The sequence below is a fragment of the Opisthocomus hoazin genome, chromosome 3 (assembly GCF_030867145.1).
Source record: "Opisthocomus hoazin isolate bOpiHoa1 chromosome 3, bOpiHoa1.hap1, whole genome shotgun sequence".
Taxonomy (NCBI): Eukaryota; Metazoa; Chordata; class Aves; order Opisthocomiformes; family Opisthocomidae; genus Opisthocomus; species Opisthocomus hoazin.
This window is the reverse complement of record NC_134416.1, coordinates 105985778-106010322: the sequence shown is the minus strand read 5'-3', so window position 1 is coordinate 106010322 and position 24545 is coordinate 105985778. Positions and strand designations below refer to the sequence as shown.

Genomic DNA, 24545 nt, shown 5'->3' with positions numbered 1-24545 from the left:
TCATTAAAACTTGAGAACTATTTAACCGGGGCATGCTAAGTACAAGCAGACATGCCAGAGTAAAGTTTTCCTCATCACACTCAGTACTCCACAATATATAAGATTACACGTGCTAACAAAAAAGTATGGTCTTCCCTGATCAGGCAAATCCTAACGTATCAAAGCATTCAGCTATCTTGGGGCTGTGGACTGTGAACTTCTCATGATGCTTTGCTCTTTCTCAAGAGCTGCCAAGTGTATAAACTGTTCCCATTATTTACTCACAGATTAACAGTTGGTAAATTGGTCCCAGGGAATCGCTTAAGAATTTTCCTTATAACCATTTCCCTTGCTTTTAAAAAAAAAAAAAAAAAAGAAAAAAAAAGCCAACCACACAACGCCTTGCACCCCCGCCCCCAGTGAATGTGAGAACTTCCTGCGCCCAGAACAGCGTGAATGGCCCTGGCAAGCGGTCAGGGAGATAGGACGGGCCATGAATGCGCCCAATTCAGCCGCTGGGCCGCCGCTCAACTGCAGGAATTCAGCAGCCTCACAAAGGCGCGGTTCTTTAATTATATTATAAAATAAAGGGCTGAATCTATTAGACTGCACAGCAAAGAAAGGCCTGTGCGGAACGAGCCGCCCCAGAGACCGGCCCCGCGCTCCCACCACGGCGAGACAGCCCTCGCCCGCGAGCCGGCCGGCGACCCGCGCTGTGCTACCATCATGGGTTTCTCAGAAGCTCCTGACGCCGGCAAGCAAGGTGCAGCTCTGTTTGCTGCTGCGCCTTCAGCCCTGGCTACACGCGCTCAGGAATCAGCGTTGCACCTTCGTCTCATTGCAGCTGCTGCCAGCAAAAATCCCAGAACACCAGAACGCTTGGGGCTGGAAGGGACCTCTGTGGGTCACCCAGTCCAACCCCCTGCCCAAGCAGGGTCACCCAGAGCAGGCTGCACAGGACCTTGTCCAGGCGGGTCTGGAATATCTCCAGAGAAGGAGACTCCACAGCCTCCGTGGGCAGCCTGGGCCAGGGCTCCGTCACCCTCAGAGGGAAGAAGTTCTTCCTCCTGTTCAGCTGGAGCTTCCTCTGCTTCAGTTTGTGCCCATTGCCCCTTGTCCTGTCGCTGGGCACCACTGGAAAGAGTCTGGCCCTGTCCTCCTGACACCCACCCTGCAGATATTTATAAGCATTTCTAAGGTCCCCTCTCAGCCTTCTCTTCTCCAGGCTGAATAAGCCCAGCTCCCTCAGCCTCTCCTCATAGGAGAGATGCTCCAGTCCCCTCACCATCCTCGTAGCCCTCCGCTGGACTCTCTCCAGTAGCTCCTCATCTTTCTTGAACTGGGGAGCCCAGAACTGGACACAGTGCTCCAGACGGGGCCTCACTAGGGCTTGCCAATAGGCACAGCCTCCGAAGCAACACCACCACATCTGCAAAGGCAATTCCTGAACTCCTTCACTGTGATATGGTGAAGAACCCCACAGAATGAAGACAACGTACAGGCACACCCTATCAAAGTTACAGCTGCTCTTGCCTCTACCGGTGACGAGCAGACACGCGCGGTGCTCTCCCAGAGGTCTGCACACCGAGCCCCCAGCACATGCTCACCGGGAACCCGTCCTTCTGCAGGGCGACAAGAGGAGACTGGACTCAGCCTGTACCTCACCCCTTGGCAGCACCTTCTTTCACAGTGCACAAAGGACAAGGATTGCTGACTGCATTTTTATAACTTGACCAGTTGACCGTGCCTAGCTGAGATGGCAACAGCAAGCAGGAGAGCAGTGCCAGGTGCTGGATCTCCTCCGCGTTTGCTGTCCGCTTTCCTAAAAAGCGTAAGCTTGCTGGATGTGCCGCAGGCAAAAATGCCACTGTTTACAGGTCAGTCTGTTTACAGGTTTGTCTCCTTCTCTGGAGATATTCAAGACCCGCCTGGACAAGGTCCTGTGCAGCCTGCTCTGGGTGACCCTGCTTCAGCAGGAGGGTTGGACTGGGTGACCCACAGAGGTCCCTTCCAACCCTGACCATTCTGTGATTCTGTGATTCTGTAATGTCAAAGACTCGGCGCATCCAACTTTACGTTCAAAACAACGTGAACTCTTCTACCGTCAGCCACAACTTTCATTATGCAAGATTAGCCATTTTTCTTTCTTTCATAACCAGTTTAGAAATTCTTCTTACAGACAAGCACTTCGAGAACATTATACAGGCAACAACCTTTGCCTCTTAATATCCTCCATTTGCAAGAGATGCACTGCCGGGTGAAGAAGGCTCTGCTCTTTTTATCTCTTCTGACTACATCATTGCCTGATCCTGCATTGCCAGCATACACAGACACAGCAATTTGTTGTAGCCATGGGCTGTGGCTTTCTGGAGAGAATTTTGTGCATTTATTTTTGCAGCCCAGTGTCAGCCATGCTAGAACAAATGCTCTTCTCCACAAGTAATGTAGTGGTACTGCGTCACACGTAGCCTTACAGATACGAGGCAGGGGGAAGGAACACACAGAGTCACACTGAGAGATGGGCATTGCAGAGAAAACCCCTAAAATTTTGCCCAGGGAGGTTGTGGAGTCTCCTTCTCTGGAGATATTCCAGACCCGCCTGGACAAGGTCCTGTGCAGCCTGCTGTGGGTGACCCTGCTTGGGCAGGGGGTTGGACTGGGTGACCCACAGAGGTCCCTGCCAACCCCCACCATTCTGTGATTCTGTGAAAATCTTCAAGAGGACTAAAACTGTACAAAATGGGCGAGTTGGCAAATGCAGCCAAGAATGCCCATAATTTTTCAGTAGAAAAAGGAGGAGCGAAAAAAAGAAAAAGGCAGAGCAGAAAAAAAAGAAAAAAAGAGGGGGAATCTAGCTGCACATTCTAGGCTGAAAGGATCTACCGTAGATCTATGCTTTGCGATCTGCTGACAGCCTCAAGACAGTGCTGGTCACAACGAAGGTGACAAGCCTGCATTTCCCCCATTTCCACAGTGCAAGTAATATCAGTCATTTGCCAGGAACTCAAAATACATCTCCTGTAAATGCGAAAGTGAAGGAGCAAGAGGTGCTGGAACTGCTCACTCTCCAGTGGAGAACTATACAAAAGATCACACCCCATCCAGAGTTGCAAATTAAATATAATATATACCCCAGGCTCCAGTAGACCATTTTCTCCAGAGCAACACTTATTCTGACACTGACAGAAGGAATATGACTTAGTGCGCTGCAGGCTACAAAGCCTCTTAATCTTTGTACTATGATATCCAGCGATACTGACCAACGTATTTTCCTTCTAGGTTTCAATTATGAAGGAAAAAGCTGCAGAATAAACCAGGGTCTTTTATCACACGGATTCAGAAAACATTACGAAACGTTTTTCTTACAAGAGACGCTTCCAAGATGGAATCTGTAAAGCAAATTAAAGTAAAATAATTTAATGTACTCTTCTTGTATTAGCAGGAATTAAAGCTGTCATTTTATTAAGAAGATTAAAGAGAGACAAACCAAGCAGTTCGCAGTGCTACAGTCTAATCTTAAGGGGAATGAATACACTTATACAGATGATACCATTGTTCTGCGAGTTATGAAATGGAAACGCTGTATTTAATAGTCTGAAATGTATCACATTAATCTTTGGTTTATTCACGGGGAATATACAGACTACAGATCCTGTTCTGGTTGATACAGACAAGGGACATGACTTTCACACCACACACACACACAAGAAAAAGATAAGACACAGCCACTTCACAGAGCTTGGACACTTCAAAGAGTTCAGGTTCCCATTTTCAGCCAGTCCTTTCTTTTCTTGGCTAGAACACCCAAGACAAAAAAGTTAACTGCTTGCTCTGAAAGGGTACAAACTCCGGTCTACTTCTAATCATTGAAATTTTAATCCACACAACCACACTATGAGCTCCATGTTTTTACCAAGACAGTACATCAAAAATCTTCAACTCTAGGACTGCAATGGGGGGAAAAATCCTTGCGTATAATTGCATATTACACAGCTTTCGGCAAGCTCCTGTTGGCATTTCTGAAACGGCAAATTGCATCTCCCACACAGATGGGATTAACTCCACTCTGAGAAACATCCCGTTAGCAACCTGCAGCCTGCCTTGCCTTCATGTCTGCAGCCAGGTAACACCGGCACCGGCAGAAGCCAAGAGCTCCTGGCCTGTTCACTTCAGCACGTTATAGACGCTGGCCTTCTTCCAGGTGTTCCACCACTTCACTCATGACAGTTTTTGTGATTAACTTTTTTATTCCAACAGGCAAGCTTTATAGCATGAAAGCAAATCTACATAGATGCAGAGAGCCAGTGGTGACATACAATATAAGGTTGTCTTAGACATAATTAAGTCTCATAACCAAAATGACTGCTAATGGAGACTGTTGTCCCCTAAAGGTCTGCCTGTCCCACTAAGTAACACACAGCAGAAGGAAAAATACGTCCCTCCATCACTTCTAATTTGAGTCAATAATCATAAAATAATGAGTGGTAAGAAGCCACCGGCAGATCTGACCAATCATCTCGTGAGCAAGCAGACTGCATACATAGTTGGCTTTGCTGCTTGCAGGACTCTTACCACAAACCCAGTGCTACTACTTATCATCTGCTTCAGAAAAAGGTTAGAGAGGATCAGACTGGAAGAAAAAGCACGGGTTTGACTGAGAACAAAACGTCAGCGGATGTTGTCTACCTTGACTTCAGCAAGGCTTACGACACGTTCTCCCGTAACAGTCTCCTAGAGAAGCTCAAGAAGTGTGGGCTGGATGAGTGGTCGGTGAGGTGGATGGAGAACTGGCTGAATGGCAGAGCTCAGAGGGGTATCACCAGCGGCGCTGAGTCTGGTTGGAGGCCGGTAACTAGTGGTGTCCCTCAGGGGTCAGTACTGGGCCCAGTCTTGTTTAACTTCCTCATCAACGACCTGGATGAAGAGTTAGAATGTACCCTCAGCAAGTCTGCTGATGACACAAAGCTGGGAAGAGTGGTGGATACACTGACAGGCTGTGCTGCCATTCAGAGAGACCTGGACAGGCTGAAGAGCTGGGTGCAGAGGAACCTGATGAGGTTCAACAAGGGCAAGGGCAGGGTCCTGCACCTTGGGAGGAACAACCCCAGGCACCAGTACAGGCTGGGGCTGACCTGCTGGAGAGCAGCCCTGCGGAGAGGGACCGGGGTGTGCTGGTGGACGACAGGGTGACCACGAGCCAGCAGTGTGCCCTGGCTGCCAAGAAGGCCAATGGGATCCTGGGGTGCATTAGGAGGAGTGTGGGCAGCAGGACGAGGGAGGTTCTGCCCTGGTGAGGCCCCATCTGGAGTACTCTGTCCAGTTCTGGGCTCCCCAGTTCAAGAAAGATGAGGAGCTACTGGAGAGAGTCCAGCGGAGGGCTACGAGGATGGTGAGGGCACTGGAGCATCTCTCCTACGAGGAGAGGCTGAGGGAGCTGGGCTTGTTCAGCCTGAAGAAGAGAATGCTGAGAGGGGACCTTAGAAATGCTTATAAATATCTGCAGGGTGGGTGTCAGGAGGACGTGGCCAGACTCTTTTCAGTGGTGCCCAGCGACAGGACAAGGGGCAACGGGCACAAACTGAAGCAGAGGAAGTTCCAGCTGAACATGAGGAAGAACTTCTTCCCTCTGAGGGTGACGGAGCCCTGGCCCAGGCTGCCCAGGGAGGCTGTGGAGTCTCCTTCTCTGGAGATATTCAAGACCTGCCTGGACAAGGTCCTGTGCAGCCTGCTCTGGGTGACCCTGCTTGGGCAGGGGGTTGGGCTGGGTGACCCACAGAGGTCCCTTCCAACCCCGAAGATTCTGTGATTCCGTGTCATTGTATGCAATTCTGATCAGAAAACTCACTGTCCACTTTGAAACTTCCTAGCTTCAAGGTAGCTTTAAAACTGATGAGAGCTGCCTAGATAAAAACCGTCTATGGCTTACATTAAAGCAAAATCGTCACTAATAAGAACGCTGAGCCTTTCTGTACCATTTATTTTGAAGGAAATAATAGGTTGAACTAAGCATAGTTATTGTTTAAAGAAGCATGTGGCTTTTTTCAAAGCAAAGGAGTTGGTACGACTCTCATCAACTGAAGGTGCCTGAATCACAGGTTTTGTTCTACCCTTAATGCTGCCTCTAAAATTCTCCCCTCAGCAGAGAACGCATTCAGGAAAGGAGTGGCCTGCTACTTATCTTAATTACAGGTCTTACTATCTCTTTCTCTTTGGAACCAAAGATTCATAAATCGAACAAACAGGAAGAGAAACGGCATTCAGATTACATAATGAGGTTTATGTAAATCGCACCTACAGCCTGGGGTCCCGAACTTCAAAGGCATTCCAGCCCCTCGTTACCCCTTGGACCAAGGCCCACTGTTTTGTCTTTATTTAAATAAGTTGGCACGGCGGCGCTTGGAGTGCTCGCAGATGAGAGGAACCGGTTCATGCGGCTGTTATGGGGCTTTGAGAATTATGAATACAATTCAGAGCCCAGTGAAGTTTGTTTGAAGATTCTCATTGCCACTGGACAAGACCAAGAACAATTAATACCCTGTAAAAGGCCAAATTTACCTCTGGCCCACAAAAAATGTTGAGTTAAACTCTAAAAAAATCTTCTCCGCTTACACAATTTCATTTTCCTTCTACACCAGGAACTAGGCTAGATAAAACCGGAAAGAAAAATCCCCTGAAACTCAGTATTTTTCATCAATATGTAAATAGCTATTCTTAGCTGTCACACTGAGGAACACAGTTAGTTGGGCAGTGAGTATTTTCAGCATCTCTCCAAGTAAGCCAAAGCCAGCTGGAAGAAATTTTACTTCCCCATCGACAGAAAAAGCTTCAAAGAATAGTACGCTACGTTGGGAAACTAAATGACGCTTCACTCCAGGAGGTCTTTCTTCCCGATTTAACAGCTGTCATTTTTAAATGCAATGTTCTTCAAAGAATAATTTTTGCCTCTGAAATAATGGGGAGTGGGCACAAAAACCCGTCAGAAATTCTGCAACATTCCTACCCATCCACATATTTTAACCACAACCGCAGGAGCAGAAAGTCTCAGCTGTGAGACCAAAAGGGTCAGGACTAGCTAGCTAGCCAAGCAGGGAAGCAAGAGGAATCCTGGCTGTGGCAACTGGCATCAAGAACTTGGACTATCACCTTACGTAAGGAAATGATTTTATGTGACAGTGGCAGAGGGTATGGACGGGGTGACCACTTGCTTCTAAAAACACAGCCACCAGCGGGGGGGTGCCAGCACGGACACCACAGAAAACGGGGCTTACTATTAATTTTGCCTACCTGAAATCCTGAACAGAACTGCAGTGGGGCACAATATTGTTATTCGTTTGCAACCCACACACATCCCTCCGTGGTGTCAGGACAGCTGCTGCATTCCAGCAGGCAAGCGATGCCTATACTTTGCACGTCACATCTTATCATATAGCACACATATGATAAAAGTCAACTAGGAGTCAATTAAAATATATCATAAATAAAAAGACTTAAGTTTAAAATTCTCCAAAACCCAAGATGGCTTCAGTATTTAACAGCAACCAGTGGGAAAACATTCAATTAGAATTTGCCACTAGCTATTTTTGGAAAATGCTATCTCTGTTAAGATAGCACACTGGACAAACGTCAGCCTAATTGGAAGAAAATTATTCTATAGCAATACAATTTATTTTGTAGTGAAAAGCGTAAAAATTACACTCTCCCAAAACATAATACTGCAGCTAACTCAACTGTCCAGAAAAGCTATCTGAAGGGCAAAAGTCACACAGAGAATAAAACGAGGCGCTTCTGAGTGAAGCATGAGGCTGAAAATGTAGAATTTTCACAGAAACCGATGTAAAATTCATTGAGCTTAACTACCTCAAATCTATACACTGCTGTTGTTACCATGCAGTTGGAATTTTAACTTGGGTTTCCAAACTCACAGATGATTAACAAAAGTAAGATGTTACGGATTATTTTAAAACCGAGGACATTGTCTTCCTGTGAAGTTTCTTAAATATCTTGTGACAAGCTTAGTGTTTCAGAATTCCTGTCTTAGAGCCAAATCTAGAAAAAGTTAAGACACATCCATTTTGCAGTGAGTTTATATCCTTTTAGCTGGTTACAAAGGTTGGTTGCACAGCTCTTCAGCATCTCAGTGCAGGAAAAAATAAGCTGGAATCGCATGGCCAACACCGTGGAGCTTCCAAACCAAAGGAGACTTCCGCACACTCCACCTCATCCCTTTCACTTGAGTTGGTTTCCCTACACAGACAGCAACGGACTCCAAGCATCCAAGTCAATTCCATTTGAATCCACACCAGAAAGAGAGACCTCACCAAAAAAACCTCAAAGGCAAATGCAACGTTCAGTTCTCTGGGTCAACGAATAAAGTTCTTACGAGGCTGTTTCAGACACACAGCTTCCCAGAGTGCGAATCCCCATCTGAGTGAAAGTTCCAAAACAGAGCAATACAAGCCAGTCAAGGGAAGCTGAAAACAAGCACACGCGTGGAGTGATCTGATCCAAAACGCCAGTGAGCCCCATTCTACCAGCAGTGAAATAACGAAGCACTGAAGACTAAGTCAAACCGCCTTCGCTTCTGCTGTTGAAGGCAAACAGAAAGTCAGTCTTTGCTTTCTTCTCCCCCTCACATCAAGATACTCATAGCTTAAGCACTTCATTCAAAATGTGCTTAATTTTGAATTAAGCACATTTATTATTAACCAGCCCTTAAACGCAGAGGGAGTGGAACAGGTTGTGGCCGTGCCCTCCCTGACAGGGTTCAAGGCCAGGCTGGATGGGGCTTTGAGCAACCTGGTCTGGTGGAAGATGTCCCTGCTCATGGCAGGGGGCTGGAACTGGGTGATCTTTAAGGTCCCTTCCAACCCAAACCATTCTATGATTCTCCGATGTACAGCTGTAAGCATGCGAGGTGCAGGTTCCCTCCAAATTAAGCAGCTGTGTGTAACAAGCAGCACTCTTTGGGACTTCTGTCTCTAAGTTTTTATTCTACAGAATTCCATATGCGTATACTTTTCAAACCGACCTTCTCAGAAGTGGTGTTTTATACTTGCTTCTCTTCTAGAGGATCACTTGGATAACAAAGAAATCTCTCTTTATATTGTTTTATAAACACCACACAGTAGCTTTTGGTAGTCCAGAAGCACATACCAGTTGCTAACAGTCTTTTGAATTAATGCTTCTTTTTTTGTGCTATTAAGTAATACCTTCCCAAGAACCACGCAGAGCTTTAGATGCACGGCAGTCTGTCAGTGTCCTAACACAACAGATGGATGTTTTAATTGCACAAGGGCTTTTAGGTGTATCAGCAGTTCCGTCATCAGAAGGATGTTTATGCACAGTTTAAAAAAAAAAAAAATCAAGGAAATAGCTGGTGAAGATACGGAAAGAGGGATAGTATTAAAATATATAAAGAGAAAAGGGTGGGGGGAAGAGAATACTGCATTCTGTGCTGCAGTAGCGAGGAAATTCAGCTCCTGGATGTAGCAATTTAGCTACTACATATTTAGTATATATAGTAACTCTTACATACATCACACTGAAACCTCCCATGTTGGTACTTCACACGTACTTAAATTATGGCTGCTAGCCAGGAGCACAACAGAACTCCGAAGCTGCAGAAAGCGTTGTACTTCACAGCTGTCACATGCCAGCGCCGGCCGCGGTCCCACCAGCGTTCCGGCATTATCTGCGCGGCTCCTCCCGCGCCGGAGGAGAGGCCGCTGCGCCCGCGGAGCCCCCCACCTTCGAGACCCCCCGTCCATGTTAAACCTTCCTGTGGAGCAGAGCTAGAAATCTCACTACTTCGGTCCCGCCGGGGACCCAGCTTGCATGTAAACACGCTGTGTAATTCAGTGAGATCATTTCCCAAAGCAGCAAGTTTGAGGTATTACTTCTCTTTACAGGAGATGCCAATACATAAATTATTACAAGGTCAAAGAACGCCCATCCAAGTCATGTTACGAAGAAAAAAAATCAGGATTGTGGCATCCCTAGGCAGAGGTCACTTCTCCTTTCGATTTCAGACAAGTTCACAGAGACCTCTCCTTTCCCATCAGATCTGTAAACAACACACCCATTTACGTGAAGTTAATTTTTCTCACGTCAAATAAGACACTGGCTTTCAGAACTGAGTCGGTGCTCCGAAGGCACAAGCTCGCTACGGCACAGCTGTTCCCCTAACCTCAGTTAAGAAGCAGGTCACAGCCCCCATCCGCTGTCCCCCCCTTAAATGGCACTTAGTCATCTTAAATCGAGTCTACCGATGTATTACGTTGCCAGACTGAGTTATTCACCGAGTAACGCAACAAGCAGCTAGTGATTCAATACAAGCCACATTCCACAAAGCTCAGCGCTGCCAGGCCTGCGGTGTTTTCACGTAACAAGCATCCAAAATCACGTTTCCATTCACACAGCTGGACGTCTGGGTGTGACCCCAGCTACCAAGCGTATTTTTTAAGAAAAAAAACAACCAACCAAAGAAAAACAACCGACCAACCAAAGAAAAACAACCAAACAAAAACAACCAAACAAAAAATGAAAACCCACAACCAAACAAAAAATGAAAACCCACAACCAAACAAAAAATGAAAACCCACAACCAAACAAAAAATGAAAACCCACAACCAAACAAAAATAAAAAGCAAAAACAAAAAAAAACACCAACCAAACAATTGCTTAGATCACTGCAACAGAACCTGACACTAGATCTTCCCAGCCTTGTCTTCACACTGGACAGACCAACATTTCTTGTAGCGAACTTTAAGACAAAGCTGGATTCATTTGTCCTCACAGCTTTCTAAAAGGTCCCACGAGCAAAAAGCATCTCTTCCCAAATAAAATCCGACAGCCAGTTGGAAAATTATCACCCCTAATTACATCTGGCATTTCTTCATTTTCTGCCTATAGGCAATCATATATCAATATATCAATCAATATATTGGATGACACCAGCAGGTGCTGAAGCCCTAAGTCACACCAAAGAGCAGAGAATTTAGTGGTGGCCAAGTGCCAGAGTCACAAAGAACATCACCTTTCAGCAGTAAACTAAAAAAGCCTCAAACACGCATCGTACGGAACCAGCCTTCCAGACCGAGATCACGTTACTGGCGCTCGTTGCCATGCAGATGCTCCGAACACAGCACTGCGTATGATTCCATGCTTATTTTTGATCTAAAGTCTCAAAAAAAAATAAGCAGCTTTGCAGTTTTTAAAGGACGAGACTGGTGTGTTAGCCTGTTTTTCCTTCTACATGCAAATTATAGAGAAGTCAAAGCTGCTGGGACAACTCCTGTTTTACAAAAATTATTTTTACAGAGCAATAAGGAATATTATAACTTGTTTGCGAGAAGCCTTCTGGATCACAGCCACTCTTAGGGTTTTAGGAATAGTTTAGTAAGTCTGACCTAATCGGTCTCCCAGCGACGGTATCGTGACTGTAATTGCACTATGGATTCTTATACAGTTCCATAACTCAGTAACGTAATATCTCAGCACAAAGCTATTTAACCATATCCTTTTAAATAGAGATTAAGTGTTTCAAACCTAAGGACAGTATCTTTTGTTGAGACAGATCTCAACAGAAAGAAAAGTTGACATGCATGACGAGTCACTAATGCCCTGTTCTGCCCAAACTGATGTTAAAGGGAGTAGGATCAGACCCTGACATCTGTCAGGGATTTTGTTTTAGCAATGGTGTTAGCTCTTTAATGCTCAGAGTCAAGAGACTGAAGAAATCAACCACACTCACAGTCTAAGCAAGAAAAGGAGAGAGATACCAAAATAAAGACGCACTAAACCACATTCTGAAAAAAACCAAGGCAACGTGCAGGAAGCACTTTTACCTTCCGAGAGTCACATTTTCATTTCGGGGGCTTTTAAATTTGGAATTTTGCATTAAAAGAACAGATATTTCATTGACAGAATGTCTGTGGACCGCTACTTATTAAGAAAGCTGTTTTCTCGTAGTAAAAAAAATTCTGATTCTCCGCAGCTCTCCTAACGATACGTTCCAGACCTCACAACTAGAGAAATTACCAACCTACAGTAATCAGCACAATCACTGGCTGTATCATCTTATTTGGAATTTATAATAATAAGTTTCAGTACAGTAATCTTCCAGTCTCAAAACTGCCTAACTCAGAAATAAAAAAGCCTGCAAGTCACCACTGTGCTGTCTTCTTCTCCCCTGGCTCCAAGGGGATTAGGTGGAAGAATTCTTTTTAGAAGTGATGCAATAAATCCAGCCTAGGTTTATGCCATTTTACATCAGTACAAGACCAGGATCGCCAAATCCTACCGAGACAGCTTGCAGGAAATTACGGGGATAGAGATGCTAGTGGTTCTCTATCCACTGGGACAAGCCAGGCTGCTTAAGCCAGTGAAGTCCCAGGCAAACAGGAAATCACTGTTACAAAGCTTTCCTTAGGGTAGGATCCTGGAGGATCATTTATTAACAAGTACTTCTAAGCAAAACACCCTAACTTCGGGGCCGCTCCCCTTTCCAGCTGAATGCGATGTGTATTCTTTTTAATTGTCTCTCCTTCCCTCCCTTTCATCTTTGGGGTGGGGGGGGATGTAAAATAAGGAAGCAGAGGTAACTTGCCAAGACAGTTACATAAAATCAGTACGCTTGCATGTCAGCAACATTTTCTTAGCTGTTTTTGGCCGGTCTGGTACATCAGATGCTGCAGCCATTCTGTTACAAGCACCTGATCACAGGTGGTTTTGATGTTGATCACAGATCCCCTCAAAGAGATAAAGATTTCAAAAACCACTGCATTTTCAAAGTACAGAGGCATACTTCTTAGCATATGCACTCGTGTAAGGAATTTGCATTAATTTAATCCTCCTCTGTATGCTTACAGAAATAAATTTCTATTTAGTAGCTTTGTACAAGGAAGTCCAAAATGTACGCGCTACGTTAGCGATCAAGTTGAGACACAGGAACAGAACCAGAGTTGGAACATCTGCATTTAACATAAAGAATTAATCATTAATGCATAAAAACTACATGCAAACAGGCTTAACTGTGTAAGACTTGGCTACGTTTTCAGACTGTGTTTTCTTTAGAACGCCTCCTGCTAGGAAGAGAGGCAAACGGCTGCCCCATCTCAAAACGTGTCTGCTCATCCCCGCTTCACGGCGGGACTGGAAAACAAGCGGGCAGCACCCCATCCCGCATCGCCTGCCGGCTCCCACCCTCCACGGCGCAGCGGAGGAACGCGCCAGACCACTGCCACCACCTGAAAAAAAATATTTTTGCTCCTTTCAAACCCCATCTAACCTATCTCTGCCATTCCCTTGAACAAATACTACCCCTGCGCTCGTCGTGCCGGGTCGTGACACAGCCAGCCAAGGCTGAACCGACCCCTCGCCACCCCGCCGAGCCGAGCAGGGCCCTCACCCAGCACACGGCTCTCCTCCCCACCCATCACCTCCTCTCTCCGGCACCCGGCCCAACTCGGGAGGAGAAGAGAACCTCCACGCTGCCCGGAGCTGAAGGCGAAGGGCCACTGGGCTCAGGCAGCCCAGCCAGGGGACGGGTGGCACTCGCTGGCACAACCTTCTCTTTGGACGCCACATTTACCTAGCTCTGGGGAAAACTCGCCCGGCGTCTGAGCGCTTGCTTGGACATTACAAACCTTCTCCTTCTTGGAGACACGGACAGGACAGCTAAACCCCAAGCAGCTCCACGATCGCAGTGAGCATCTCCTCCAAACCAACTCGACCGGCGCACGAGGCACCTTTGGAGAGGCTGAAACCCGCAGCAGGCTGCACGACCGCGACGCGGGAGCCAACTTCTGCTCCCAAACCTCCACGCTGTCAGCGGGGGGAACCCCAAAGCGGTGCCCAAACCCCTCTGCGAGCCAACTTCTCCACCCAAACCTCCACGCTGTCAGCGAGGGAACCCCAAAGCGGTGCCCAAACCCCTCTGCGAGCCAACTTCACCCAAACCTCCCCAAACCTTCACACTGTCAGTGGGGGGATCCCCAAAGCGGTGCCCGAACCCCTCTGCGAGCCAATTTCTCCACCCAAACCTCCACGCTGTCAGTGGGGGGAACCCCAAAGCGGTGTCCAAACCCCTCTGCGAGCCAACTTCTCCACCCAAACCTCCCCAAAACTCCGCGCTATCAACATGGAACAACCCCAAAGCGGTGCCTGAACCCCTCTGCCCTCCCGCTACGCGGGGAGCAAGCCCCCGGGACCCCCACGCCGGGGGACCGAGGAGGAACCCGCCGCCCCCCCCCCCCCCCCATCCCCATCCCCCGGGGCCGCCGCCCCGCTCACCGGCGTAGAAGCGGATGAGGCAGCCGGTCTCCGCGTCCATGCCCTCCTCCTGCACCCGCCACAGGTCCCGCAGGCCCAGCTGCGAGAGGTAGTCGTTCTGGATCCGCAGCGGCTTCTCCTGGGCCTCCAGCCGCCGGCTCGTCTCCCCGTGGAGCTGCACGTACAGGGCGGGCGGCCCCGCCGGGGGCAGCTCCCCCGGGATGGATGGCGGGGGGGGGGCCCGGCCCGACCCCGCTTCCACCCCGTCGGGGGGCACCGGCTCGGCCTCCAGCTCCTCCGAGGAGGACGAGGAGCCGCCGCCGCACGGCTCCAGGCGGTCGGAGACGCTCTCGGCGCCGGGGCTGAAGCTCTCGGCGTCGGAACCGGCCGGCCCCAGCTCCCCCAGCAGCGAGGGGCAGGAGAGCGGCGGCCCCGCCAGGTAGAGCTCGGCCCCGGGGCTGAGGTCGGGGGGAGCCGGGCTCGGTCTGCCGCCGGCCGAGCCGCTCTCCTCGGCGCCAGCCGCCTCCGGCCCGCTCCGCGTCCCCCGCCGGCTCCTCGGCTCCTCCTCGGCGCCCAGCACCCGCACCGCGCCGCCCCGCTGCCCGAGCCGCTGCAGGCGGGCGGCCACCTCCGCCGCCGTGGTCTCCAGGGTGCAGAGCACCGGGCGCGGGCAGCAGCCGGCGTGGCGCCGGTAGACGTGGACGCAGCCCCGCTGCAGGTCCCGCCGCACCCAGTCCCGCTCCGGGGGCTGCAGGGGCTGAAGCTGCCTGGGGGGCTTGGGCAGCAGCAGCGCCTTCCTGTCCAGGCTGCGGGTGCCCAGCGGGGCGGCGGCGGCCGAGAGGTTCCTCTTCAGCCGCCCCCGCCGCGGCAGCGGGGAGCTGGGGGCCGCGGGGGCCGCGAAGCCGCCGGCTCCCCCTCGCCTCCGCCGCGGGCTCTCCGCGCCGCCCGCCGCTTCTCTGGCTCGCTGCTGCCCGGCGGGCTCCATCGCCCGCGGGGCCGGGGACGACGCCGCCGCCGCCCTGCTGGGAGCGCCGCTGGGCGGCCCGGCGCCGGGGGGGGGGGGGGGGGGGCGGTCACGCAGCAGCGCGGCGCGTTCCGCCTCAGCCCCGCGCCCCCGCCGCCATGAGGGAGGCCGAGAGCGAGCCAGGCGCCCGCCGCTCCCCGCGCCTCATGAATATTAAGCAGCCTCCCCCGCCGCGCCGCTGAACAAGCGAGGCTCGCGAGGGTGACGCCACCGCTCGCGCGGCCGGGCGGGGCCTCGCCGATAAACACAACGTGACGGCGGCGCGGGGGCTGCTGGGAAGTGTAGTCCCGCCTGCCCCCCCCCCCCCCCCCCCCCCCCCCCCCGCCGCCTACAAGCCCCGGCAGCGCCTGCTCCCGGGCCCGCCGTTGGCTGCCGAGGGGGGCGGCGGGCTCCCTACCCTCCGAGCCTGCCCGTTGACCCCCGACCGCGCGGCCCGGAGAGCCGGTGCAGCGCTAGGCTGCGCTGGTGACGCCGGTGCTGCGCTAGGCCCCGCTGGTGACGCCGGTGCTGGGCCGCGACGGCCGCACAGGCCCGGTGACCGCGGCCTGTCGCGGCGCGGAACCCGAGCACCGGGCCCGGGCGGTCTTGTCCGGGGAGAGGAGGTGGATCCCGTCGGATCCAAGATGGAGAGGGACGTGAGGAACACGGGAGAGGGCTGGCGGGGAGCGGCTCGGCGCTGTGGGCCTGGCGCTGGGCTTCAGGGGCTGAAAGAACTGAAAACGCTGCTTGGAAATTGCTTAGACGTTTAACAGCAGCGTTTTTCTTCCCAAATGCGAGTTTAAATGAATTACTGAGAAGGAAAAGGACAGTCGGATAAACACAGTGTGAAGACGCGAGCTGCCGTGCTGCGAGGACACCAGTTATTCAGAGAATTCTCGGACGCTCCCGGGCATGTTTTAGCGGAGTAACGCCGGTTACATAGGGCTGTAACTGCCTGAGGTCTTTCCTTTTTAATACATTTTGTAAAATGGCAGTGGAACGTCTTGCCAGATATTTATCAAAAATGCTACAGACTGCAATAAAGTGGCAGTTCCGGGCAATTAACCAGTTAGATCAACGCTAGGGGAGATAAATCACCGCTGAGAACCCTGAGATAAACTGGTAGTGAAACAGTATTTTTAGTGCATACATATAATATATGAACCATAAAGAAACCAGAACCATAATAAAACTGAAGTTTACCTCTCCTAATAAAACACTCCTCCAAAATTCCACGTTGTTCTCTCCATACCCTGCACGGGCAGGCGAAGCGCATCACGGAGAACAGAGGTGCTCCCCAAGGGACTTGCAATGGAAATCTGTGACGGCCTTTTAAAAGCATTTAGGACAACGAAGCTGGTGTTTTACCTTCGTGTGGAAACCACAGAATCACAGCATGGTCGGGGTTGGAAGGGACCTCTGTGGGTCACCCAGCCCAACCCCCTGCCCAAGCAAGGTCACCCAGAGCAGGCTGCACAGGACCTTGTCCAGGCGGGTCTGGAATATCTCCAGAGAAGGAGACTCCACAGCCTCCCTGGGCAGCCTGGGCCAGGGCTCCGTCACCCTCAGAGGGAAGAAGTTCTTCCTCCTGTTCAGACGGAGCTTCCTCTGCTTCAGTTTGTGCCCATTGCCCCTTGTCCTGTCGCTGGGCACCACTGGAAAGAGTCTGGCCCCATCCTCCTGACACCCACCCTGCAGATATTTATAAGCATTTATAAGGTCCCCTTGCAGTCTTCTCTTCTTCAGGCTGAACAAGCCCAGCTCCCTCAGCCTCTCCTCGTAGGAGAGATGCTCCAGTCCCCTCACCATCCTTGTAGCCCTCCGCTGGACTCTCTCCAGTAGCTCCTCATCTTTCTTGAACTGGGGAGCCCAGAACTGGACGGAGTACTCCAGATGAGGCCTCACTAGGACCACCCACTTTCTGAGCAGAACGGTCCATAAATTAATGGCGGCAGTTCGCTGGCCCGTATCTGGAGTTGCGATCACCCGCAACAAGAGCGTCTTTGGAATTCCTGCTGCACCAGAGGGCCAGGACCATGTCCGGAGCACAGACTGACAGAAGGTGACAGCAGCGCTTGGCCACTAAAGGCTTCAGCTGGTGCCCAGAACCTCCTTTGACTGTAGCAGCACGCAGCAGAAGCGCAGCGCTGAGTATATGCAGGTCTGGTTCCGGCTGCTTTGTACGTTCTGGTTTAGTTCTGCTGCTTTGCACCGCCCTCACGAAGGTTACTCGGGGTCTCCAGATTTAAATGTGTGAGAGAAATATTCACTGTGCAAACACACGCACACGGAGACACACTCAGAAGAAGGAGACGGCAAGCTCTAGGGACATGATGAACAATAATACTTCAAATAGAAGGGATTTTCTAGAAAACAGTTTTGCAGCCCTGCTCTTGTTTGGAGGGAGCAGGGAGAGAGAAGCTCAACTTTTCTCTGGTTGTTCAAATGCACCATTTATGCACATGCACACAGAGGAAATATCCAGAACACGGAGACTCTCAGATGTCACGTAGGAACACGGAACCGAAGAGAGGTCTCCTGGGACATCCAGTTTCCTCCTCCACGACTGGAGACACCACATCCTATAGTTCTGCATATTGGCGAGGCCGCCCCTAACACGGCACACAAGCGAGCTGAACATCAGCCTGAAACGAGCTGAGCTGATCTGCCCACGGCTCTCACTGGAAGACCATCCCAGGGCCACCCTGCCCTCGCTGTTGGCAGCTTCCTCCCAATTTTCAGTCTGGATACTCTCTACCAGTTTGCTCACATGCCAGCATTGCCCTTTGACTCAAATAGTTGGGTTTGGTGGTTTTTTTAACTCCGGAATGCTTACCCCCAAGGTACTTAGAGGCAGCGATAGTATCCCCTGGCAGAGTTCATATTCTCTGTCTTTGCTAGACTAAACAAGCCCTTTTTGTCTCCTCTGGTGAGATAGTCCGTATAGCGTAGGAACACGCAGTTAAGGTCATTTTAATAGCCTTGGGTCATGTCCTTAGAGTGTACCCTCAGCAAGTTTGCTGATGACACCAAACTGGGAGGTGTGGTGGATACACCGGCAGGCTGTGCTGCCATTCAGCGTGACCTGGACAGGCTGGAGAGTTGGGCAGAGAGGAACATGATGAGGTTCAGCAAGGGCAAGTGCAGGGTCCTGCACCTGGGGAGGAACAACCCCAGGCACCAGTACAGGCTTGGGGCTGACCTGCTGCAGAGCAGCTCTGTGGAGAGGGACCTGGGTGACTTGTGGACGACAAGGTGACCATGAGCCAGCAGTGTGCCCTGGCTGCCAAGAAGGCCAATGGCTTTCTGGGATGCATCAAGAGGAGTGTGGCCAGCAGGTCGAGGGAGGTTCTCCTTCCTCTGTACACTGCCCTTGTGAGGCCCCATCTGGAGTACTCTGTCCAGTCCTGAGCTCCCCAGTTCAAGAAAGATGAAGAGCTACTGGAGAGAGCCCAGCATAGGGCTACAAGGATGGTGAGGGGACTGGAGCATCTCTCCTTTGAGGAGAGGCTGAGGGAGCTGGGCTTGTTTAGCCTGGAGAAGAGAAGGCTGAGAGGGGACCTTAGAAATGCTTATAAATATCTGCAGGGTGGGTGTCAGGAGGATGGGGCCAGACTCTTTCCAGTGGTGCCCAGTGGCAGGACAAGGGGCAACGGGCACAAACTGAAGCAGAGGAAGCTCCAGCTGAACATGAGGAAGAACTTCTTCCCTCTGAGGGTGACGGAGCCCTGGAACAGGCTGCCCAGGGAGGCTGTGGAGTCTCCTTCTCTGGAGATATTCCAGACCCACCTGGACAAGGTCCTGTGCAGCCTGCTCTGGGTGACCCTGCTTGGGCAGGGGGGTTGGACTGGGTGACCCCCAGAGGTCCCTTCCAACCCCTACCATTCTGTGATTCTGTGGGCTGGTGTAGCTCCAGCTCTAGATTTACGCCGCAGCTTTCTCGGTTGGCGCAGAGCAGCCGCTGTCTCCGACACGACTCGGACAAGTGGCCGGGGACTGAGCTGACCCCGCTCTCCCTCTCGCCGGGCTAACTCACCACTGCCAGCGGCCTTACTAACGAAGGGCTTTATGCAATTAGAAAACCAAGTAGTGGTACTGAAGTCCTGAGGGTGGAAAATTGTTGGATTTATCACTGCTCTGTGAAATCTGTCCGGGAGCAGAAGGCTGCATGAAGCTCCCAGCATCCTGTAAGCCCGAGTTTTGCCATGAGGGAAAAGGGGACCCCGCTGTCGCTCTTTATAGTTTCCTGAATATGAAGGCGTCAGCTTCTGTACTGACCCAGCACCTCCAAGTGTTGGTGGTACCAAGCCTGGTTATTTTTGCTTTATGCAGAGAAGTGTGTTTGAAATTTGTAAGTACATGCATATTTAAATTGAACTCTCAAGCTCAGGAGAAAACTAGGTTATCCTCTGTTTCCCAGTAACTGATAGATACCCTTAAACTCTCCCGGAATTGTGAATTTTGATAGGGATTAGCTGCTGTTGTGGGAGATGGGAATGGAGCTGACGAAATTGATGTTTGTCAGGAGGAAGTGGAAGGGTGAAATATATATGCATCTCCCTGCTCTAAAGTTTGCTTGATGACAGCTATTTGGAAGACAGGTAAAATGAAACAGGGTGGCTTGCAATCTGCAGTTTTCTGACCAGAATCTGGCAATCTTGAAGAGGAGTTTCTGCGATTACAGGAGTTGTCAACAAGAAGTAAGGGAATAAAAAGTAATTTATCACAGATTACTGTATATGACTCCGTACCAAAACTCTTCATACTGCATGGAGAGATTATACACTCCCACAGACAGTGGCAGGAGAATGCCAGAAGGTCTTGAAACCACTAGATGACTTCTGTGGACCGGGTTACGTCCAGAGCTGTCAGAGCCAGAGGGTCCCCTGAGCAACAGCGCAGCCCAAAGCTGAGCTGAGGTCCTTGGAGAGGTGGTGATCTTCACCGCCTACACCTCCGCCGGCAGCTGCCACAGCTACGGCAGGAGGCATTGGGCCGCCGTACGCGGCCTTGGAGCTGACCGAGTAACCGCCGTGGTGCTTGGAGTATGGTGACTCCTGCTCAGCTGCTTCTGAAATCTGCCTCCCCAGGTCCTCACGAATCCTCACGGATTCCTGTGACGCCCGCAGGGATGCACTGCGCTATTGCCAGATGTTTCTCCAAGGGAAGGGACGGGTGGTGGGCATCAGCTGATGTCCGTGGTTTTCCCTGCTCTTGCGCTGTGAACGCTGGGGAGAGGACCAGCTCCAGCTTTAATTCAAATTACTGCCAGCTCTGTTCTTCTTTATTAACATGATGCCACTTCGCTTTGTGTAACCCTTCGGTTTAGCTACCATTAATATTTTGCTGGGCAATTCAACAGTGGCTTATTGGTACTGTCTAATTTTTCGAAAAAGTCTGCTGCCATGGGCTAGTACAAACAGCACACAGCCGTTGGGGAATCAGTTTTATCATGAACGATACTCAAAGAGATTTTTTTAATGATACAATTTTTAAAAATTACATAATTTGTTAATATATATATATTAATTATATATTTAATTATATATATATTATGCAATGATTGCCCAGTTTGATTTTTGTTTTCAAAGGTATAATTTCAGAGTAGTATGCCCTCATTAAACAGGAATTGCTTAGTCCCCGGTCCTTGAGTACAGAAAACTTGACTGACAAGTCAGTTCTGGATCAAAAGTTGATAAGCGCTGAGAAATACTAGTGTGGGAAAGATGAGATTTATACTTCCTCTGCCATAAGCACCATCAGCAACGGTGCTGTTAAATGTTCGTCTGTGTTTTAAGAAGGTACGAATGACTTCAGTGATTCTAGTGAACATGTGAAACTGGGGAGGGAGCTTAGAAAGGAGGAGTTTGATGTCCTTCAACCCTGTAGAATGCTAGGGTGCTTCCTCAGCTCTCTTCTTTAGTGGCCTGTTTTTCTAGTAACGGAGAATTTCCCTACAGACAAGGAAGTAAGAGACTTAATTCAATGTCAAAATGCTGAATCAAAAGACAAAACATTTGCCACTGCAAAAATAATTGAAAGACCAGGAGGTGGATGAGCAAAGGGACCGTTTCAAATTAAACAATTTAATAATATCCTTCTTTGTAAAGAGAAATTGAATGTCATCATATGGAAGCTGCTCTCAAAATAAAACCTAGTTTTATCAGTATGGGTGAATTTCATTTTTTAAAATGCTAGGTATGCGCCTGTGTCCCTCATCCATATGTGCAGTTGTCACAACTGGAGGAACAAATTAGATAGGCAGATAACAAGGAACTGAAAATTTACGTTGATGGCTGCTCCAGCTGTGAGCTGGAGCACAACGGTATGTGTGCCTGCCGTGCTGGTTGTGCCTCTCTCGGCGTGGAAGGCCTGCAGTGCAGAAGAGTATTGAGGATGATGCTTATTGAAGGAAACTCTTAATTTTAAATGCGTTCTTAGATTGAGCGCAGGATTAAGAACCTGGGAAGTTTCCATTGACTGGGGGGTTGGACTAGATGACCCACAGAGGTCCCTTCCAACCCCGAACATTCTGTGATTCTGTGATGCCTGAGATAGAATTAGGCTGTAAATGATCTTACAGGTTACGCTTGTGTTTATATATTCAGGAACCCTGGAGTCACATTGCCAGGAAGGTTATTTGTATCTACAGCCCCCAAAATAATTTTCAGCAAGGGCTGATGTGCATTTCTGATTCCAAAACCAAATCAGTATAAATAATACCAACACTACTACATGTTCTTCAGCAATGCACCTCAAAGCACTTTAGGAATGTGGGTAAGTGTAATTATTTCCACATTACAAAGAAAGGAGAAAAGAGGTACCTTCTTGGTTGTGCATTAAACCCATCTTGAGGCGATGGCAGAAGTCCGGTCCCCGTGTCCCGACGGCGGAGCACCAGGCTGCGAAGCTCCCTTCTTGCTGAGCCAAAGTCTTGTCCTGGAGCTGGGTGCGGGATCCCGTTGTCAGGTTGCTGGACGGACAGGCAGCATTACTTGCTAGCAGTACGTGCCCACCTGAGTTTCAGTTTCTTGTAGAGCTAACCTGTACTGTTGGCAGCAGGGCAGGGTTTTCCTAAGCCATTGTCAGCGGCGCGATGTGAAGATCCTTCCATTGTCCAAACCTTTCCCGTCGTGACACGCGCGGGCTGTGCTGGCATTGCAGTTAAACAGCTGGGAGGGGCAGCTTTGTTACCAAATTTTGGAATTTCTTCTCCAGCACGAGCTTCTTGTTCCCGTCATGTATGAAGGCGGCAATTTGCAGAAGTCAACAGCAGCTTCTGCGTTCCTGTTTGAGGAGATGGGCAGCTGACATCGAGGTAACCGTACGGCTGAAAGCCACGTGCAGGGAGACAAGTCTGAGAAAAAGAAACGCCAGCTTTGTTACTGGGATTGATTGCAGGTCTATGTTATATACTCTAGTGTCATATTAAATACTGTATTAAAATTGAAGCAGTATTTTGCAGATTTTGTTTTTAATTTGTGTTGATACTAATTGCGGAGCCAGAGCTTGTAATTGCCAGTAAACTCGGCAACCCCTATACACTAATCCTCTTACTGTGTCTTCGGCTCTTCCATTGTAAGCTACATGTTCTGTTTCTGTTTTTTTAAAAAAGAAAAAGTGTTTCATTTTCTGTTAGATATTACTGCACCAAAAGACTCTCTTCCAGAACTTTGTAAATCCTTCCTTGTAATTATTTCGTTTTATCTTTCCTGCTCACATGGTGTCTTAAGCCCTGTTTGTTTTAAAGCCCCACCAGTCCTCGAGGTACAGCATTCGTCACTACTGATAGAGATGGATTAATGTGGATTCATTAAGCTGCAGCCAACGCAGTGACTTCAGTGCAGTGGTTTTACATAATACATAGCCCTAAATAGCGTGACTGGCACATTTGAAGTGACCCAAGAGATTCAGACATTTTTGCTACCAGCTTTTCACGAGGTTAGTCATCTCCCATTAATTCCCATGTAAATATCTTGGCGGGTACTGTCTGTTGCAAAAAGGCCGTACGTAAAGGCCTGTTGTGCAAGGCTGAGGACATGTTCCCACCATACAGCAGGTTTGGCAACAAAGTCGGTTCAGCAGTTTCATGCCCCTGGCTCACCTGTATTTGCCGCTTCTGCGCGGCGCGTTGCCCGCTCCAGCGTGCCAGTACGGCTGGAGCTGCGCTGTCACCCAGGTAATGGAAACGCTCTGCGTTAAAGTGAATTCCACCCTAAGAACCACAGGTATTGCTTGAAGACAGCAACAGCCTGTCACATAAATACACGTTATTTATTTGTGAATGGCATCAAGCACTGAAGTGAGGATAGCAGAGTGGGAGCTAAACTCAAAATGCGCGTTACTGATGATTTGTGCTGGTACAGAGTGCTATCAGCAGCTGCATCTACAGTAATTTACGGGAAGTATAAACAAAGGTGCACACTACGCCCTTTGAAGGAACCTTTTTAACTTTATTTCTTCCACACCAAAGCTGTATCTTATTAAAAGTAAGCATGGAAATCCTCCAATAAAGCCTTACACAATCGAAATATTGGCAGGATCAACCCAGAAGTTAACACCGAAAGAACTCACTGTCGCATCTCAGCTCCCCAAGCAGCGCTCTTGGGAGGGCTCCCGGGAAATCGGTGGGGAGCCCACCTGAGCTCGGTCGCTGTATGGCCCCGCTCCGTGCCGTCCGTCAGGCTGTGCAGGAGCTGGCCTGAGACTGGGGGGCAAGGAAGCCGTAGGAAACAGGGGAGCAGCTAATATTTTGGCATCCAGATATTGCTGAGGTGAAAACGTGCATCGTTAGCTTTGCAGATGTTGGCCGGGGCGCAGCAAACTACAGGCACATGTATTTATTCGGCATCCAAGAGACAGCACCACCCCGCTTTCGGCTTTCTAGAGGTGTCCTCTGCTGTTCTGCGAGTGCCAAGGACAGAGCTGAATGCTCTGTGAGACTCCACCTACTCCAGTCAGAGCTGGGATAGACCGGGTTCTCCAAACTGGCATGGATTCTCGTTGCTAGCGCAGAATAAGGTCTTCGTCTTTCTAAGCGCATGAATGCTGAGGGGCTGTCACCGGCAGCGTGCTCTCCAGGCTATTCAGGGCCTGTGACCTGCCAGTTCCACAGATCAAGATGTGTTTTGTGGTTAAAATACTCATCGGCCTCTTGAGAAGACAGGAGGTGAACGTGTGGAAACCCATCAGTGGCCCCCACACAGCTGGGAAATGGCGTGCTTTGAAAGTCAGCTGGATTTTTAGGAACATTGCTTCTGCCAACAGATACCGATGTTTTCATAATAGTATC

General features: G+C 49.8%; 1 protein-coding gene across 1 annotated transcript in view; it reads right to left on the bottom strand.

Moving 5' to 3' along the window:
* PHLPP1 (PH domain and leucine rich repeat protein phosphatase 1) overlaps window positions 1-15250 on the bottom strand; it is a 155487-nt gene extending 140237 nt beyond the window's left edge. Inside the window, exon 1 of the mRNA XM_075417166.1 lies at window positions 14272-15250. Within this exon, the coding sequence (XP_075273281.1) occupies window positions 14272-15235 (964 nt within the window). The 5' untranslated portion in view covers window positions 15236-15250. The remainder of the gene's footprint in view (window positions 1-14271) is intronic.
* Window positions 15251-24545: the final 9295 nt, after the last annotated feature.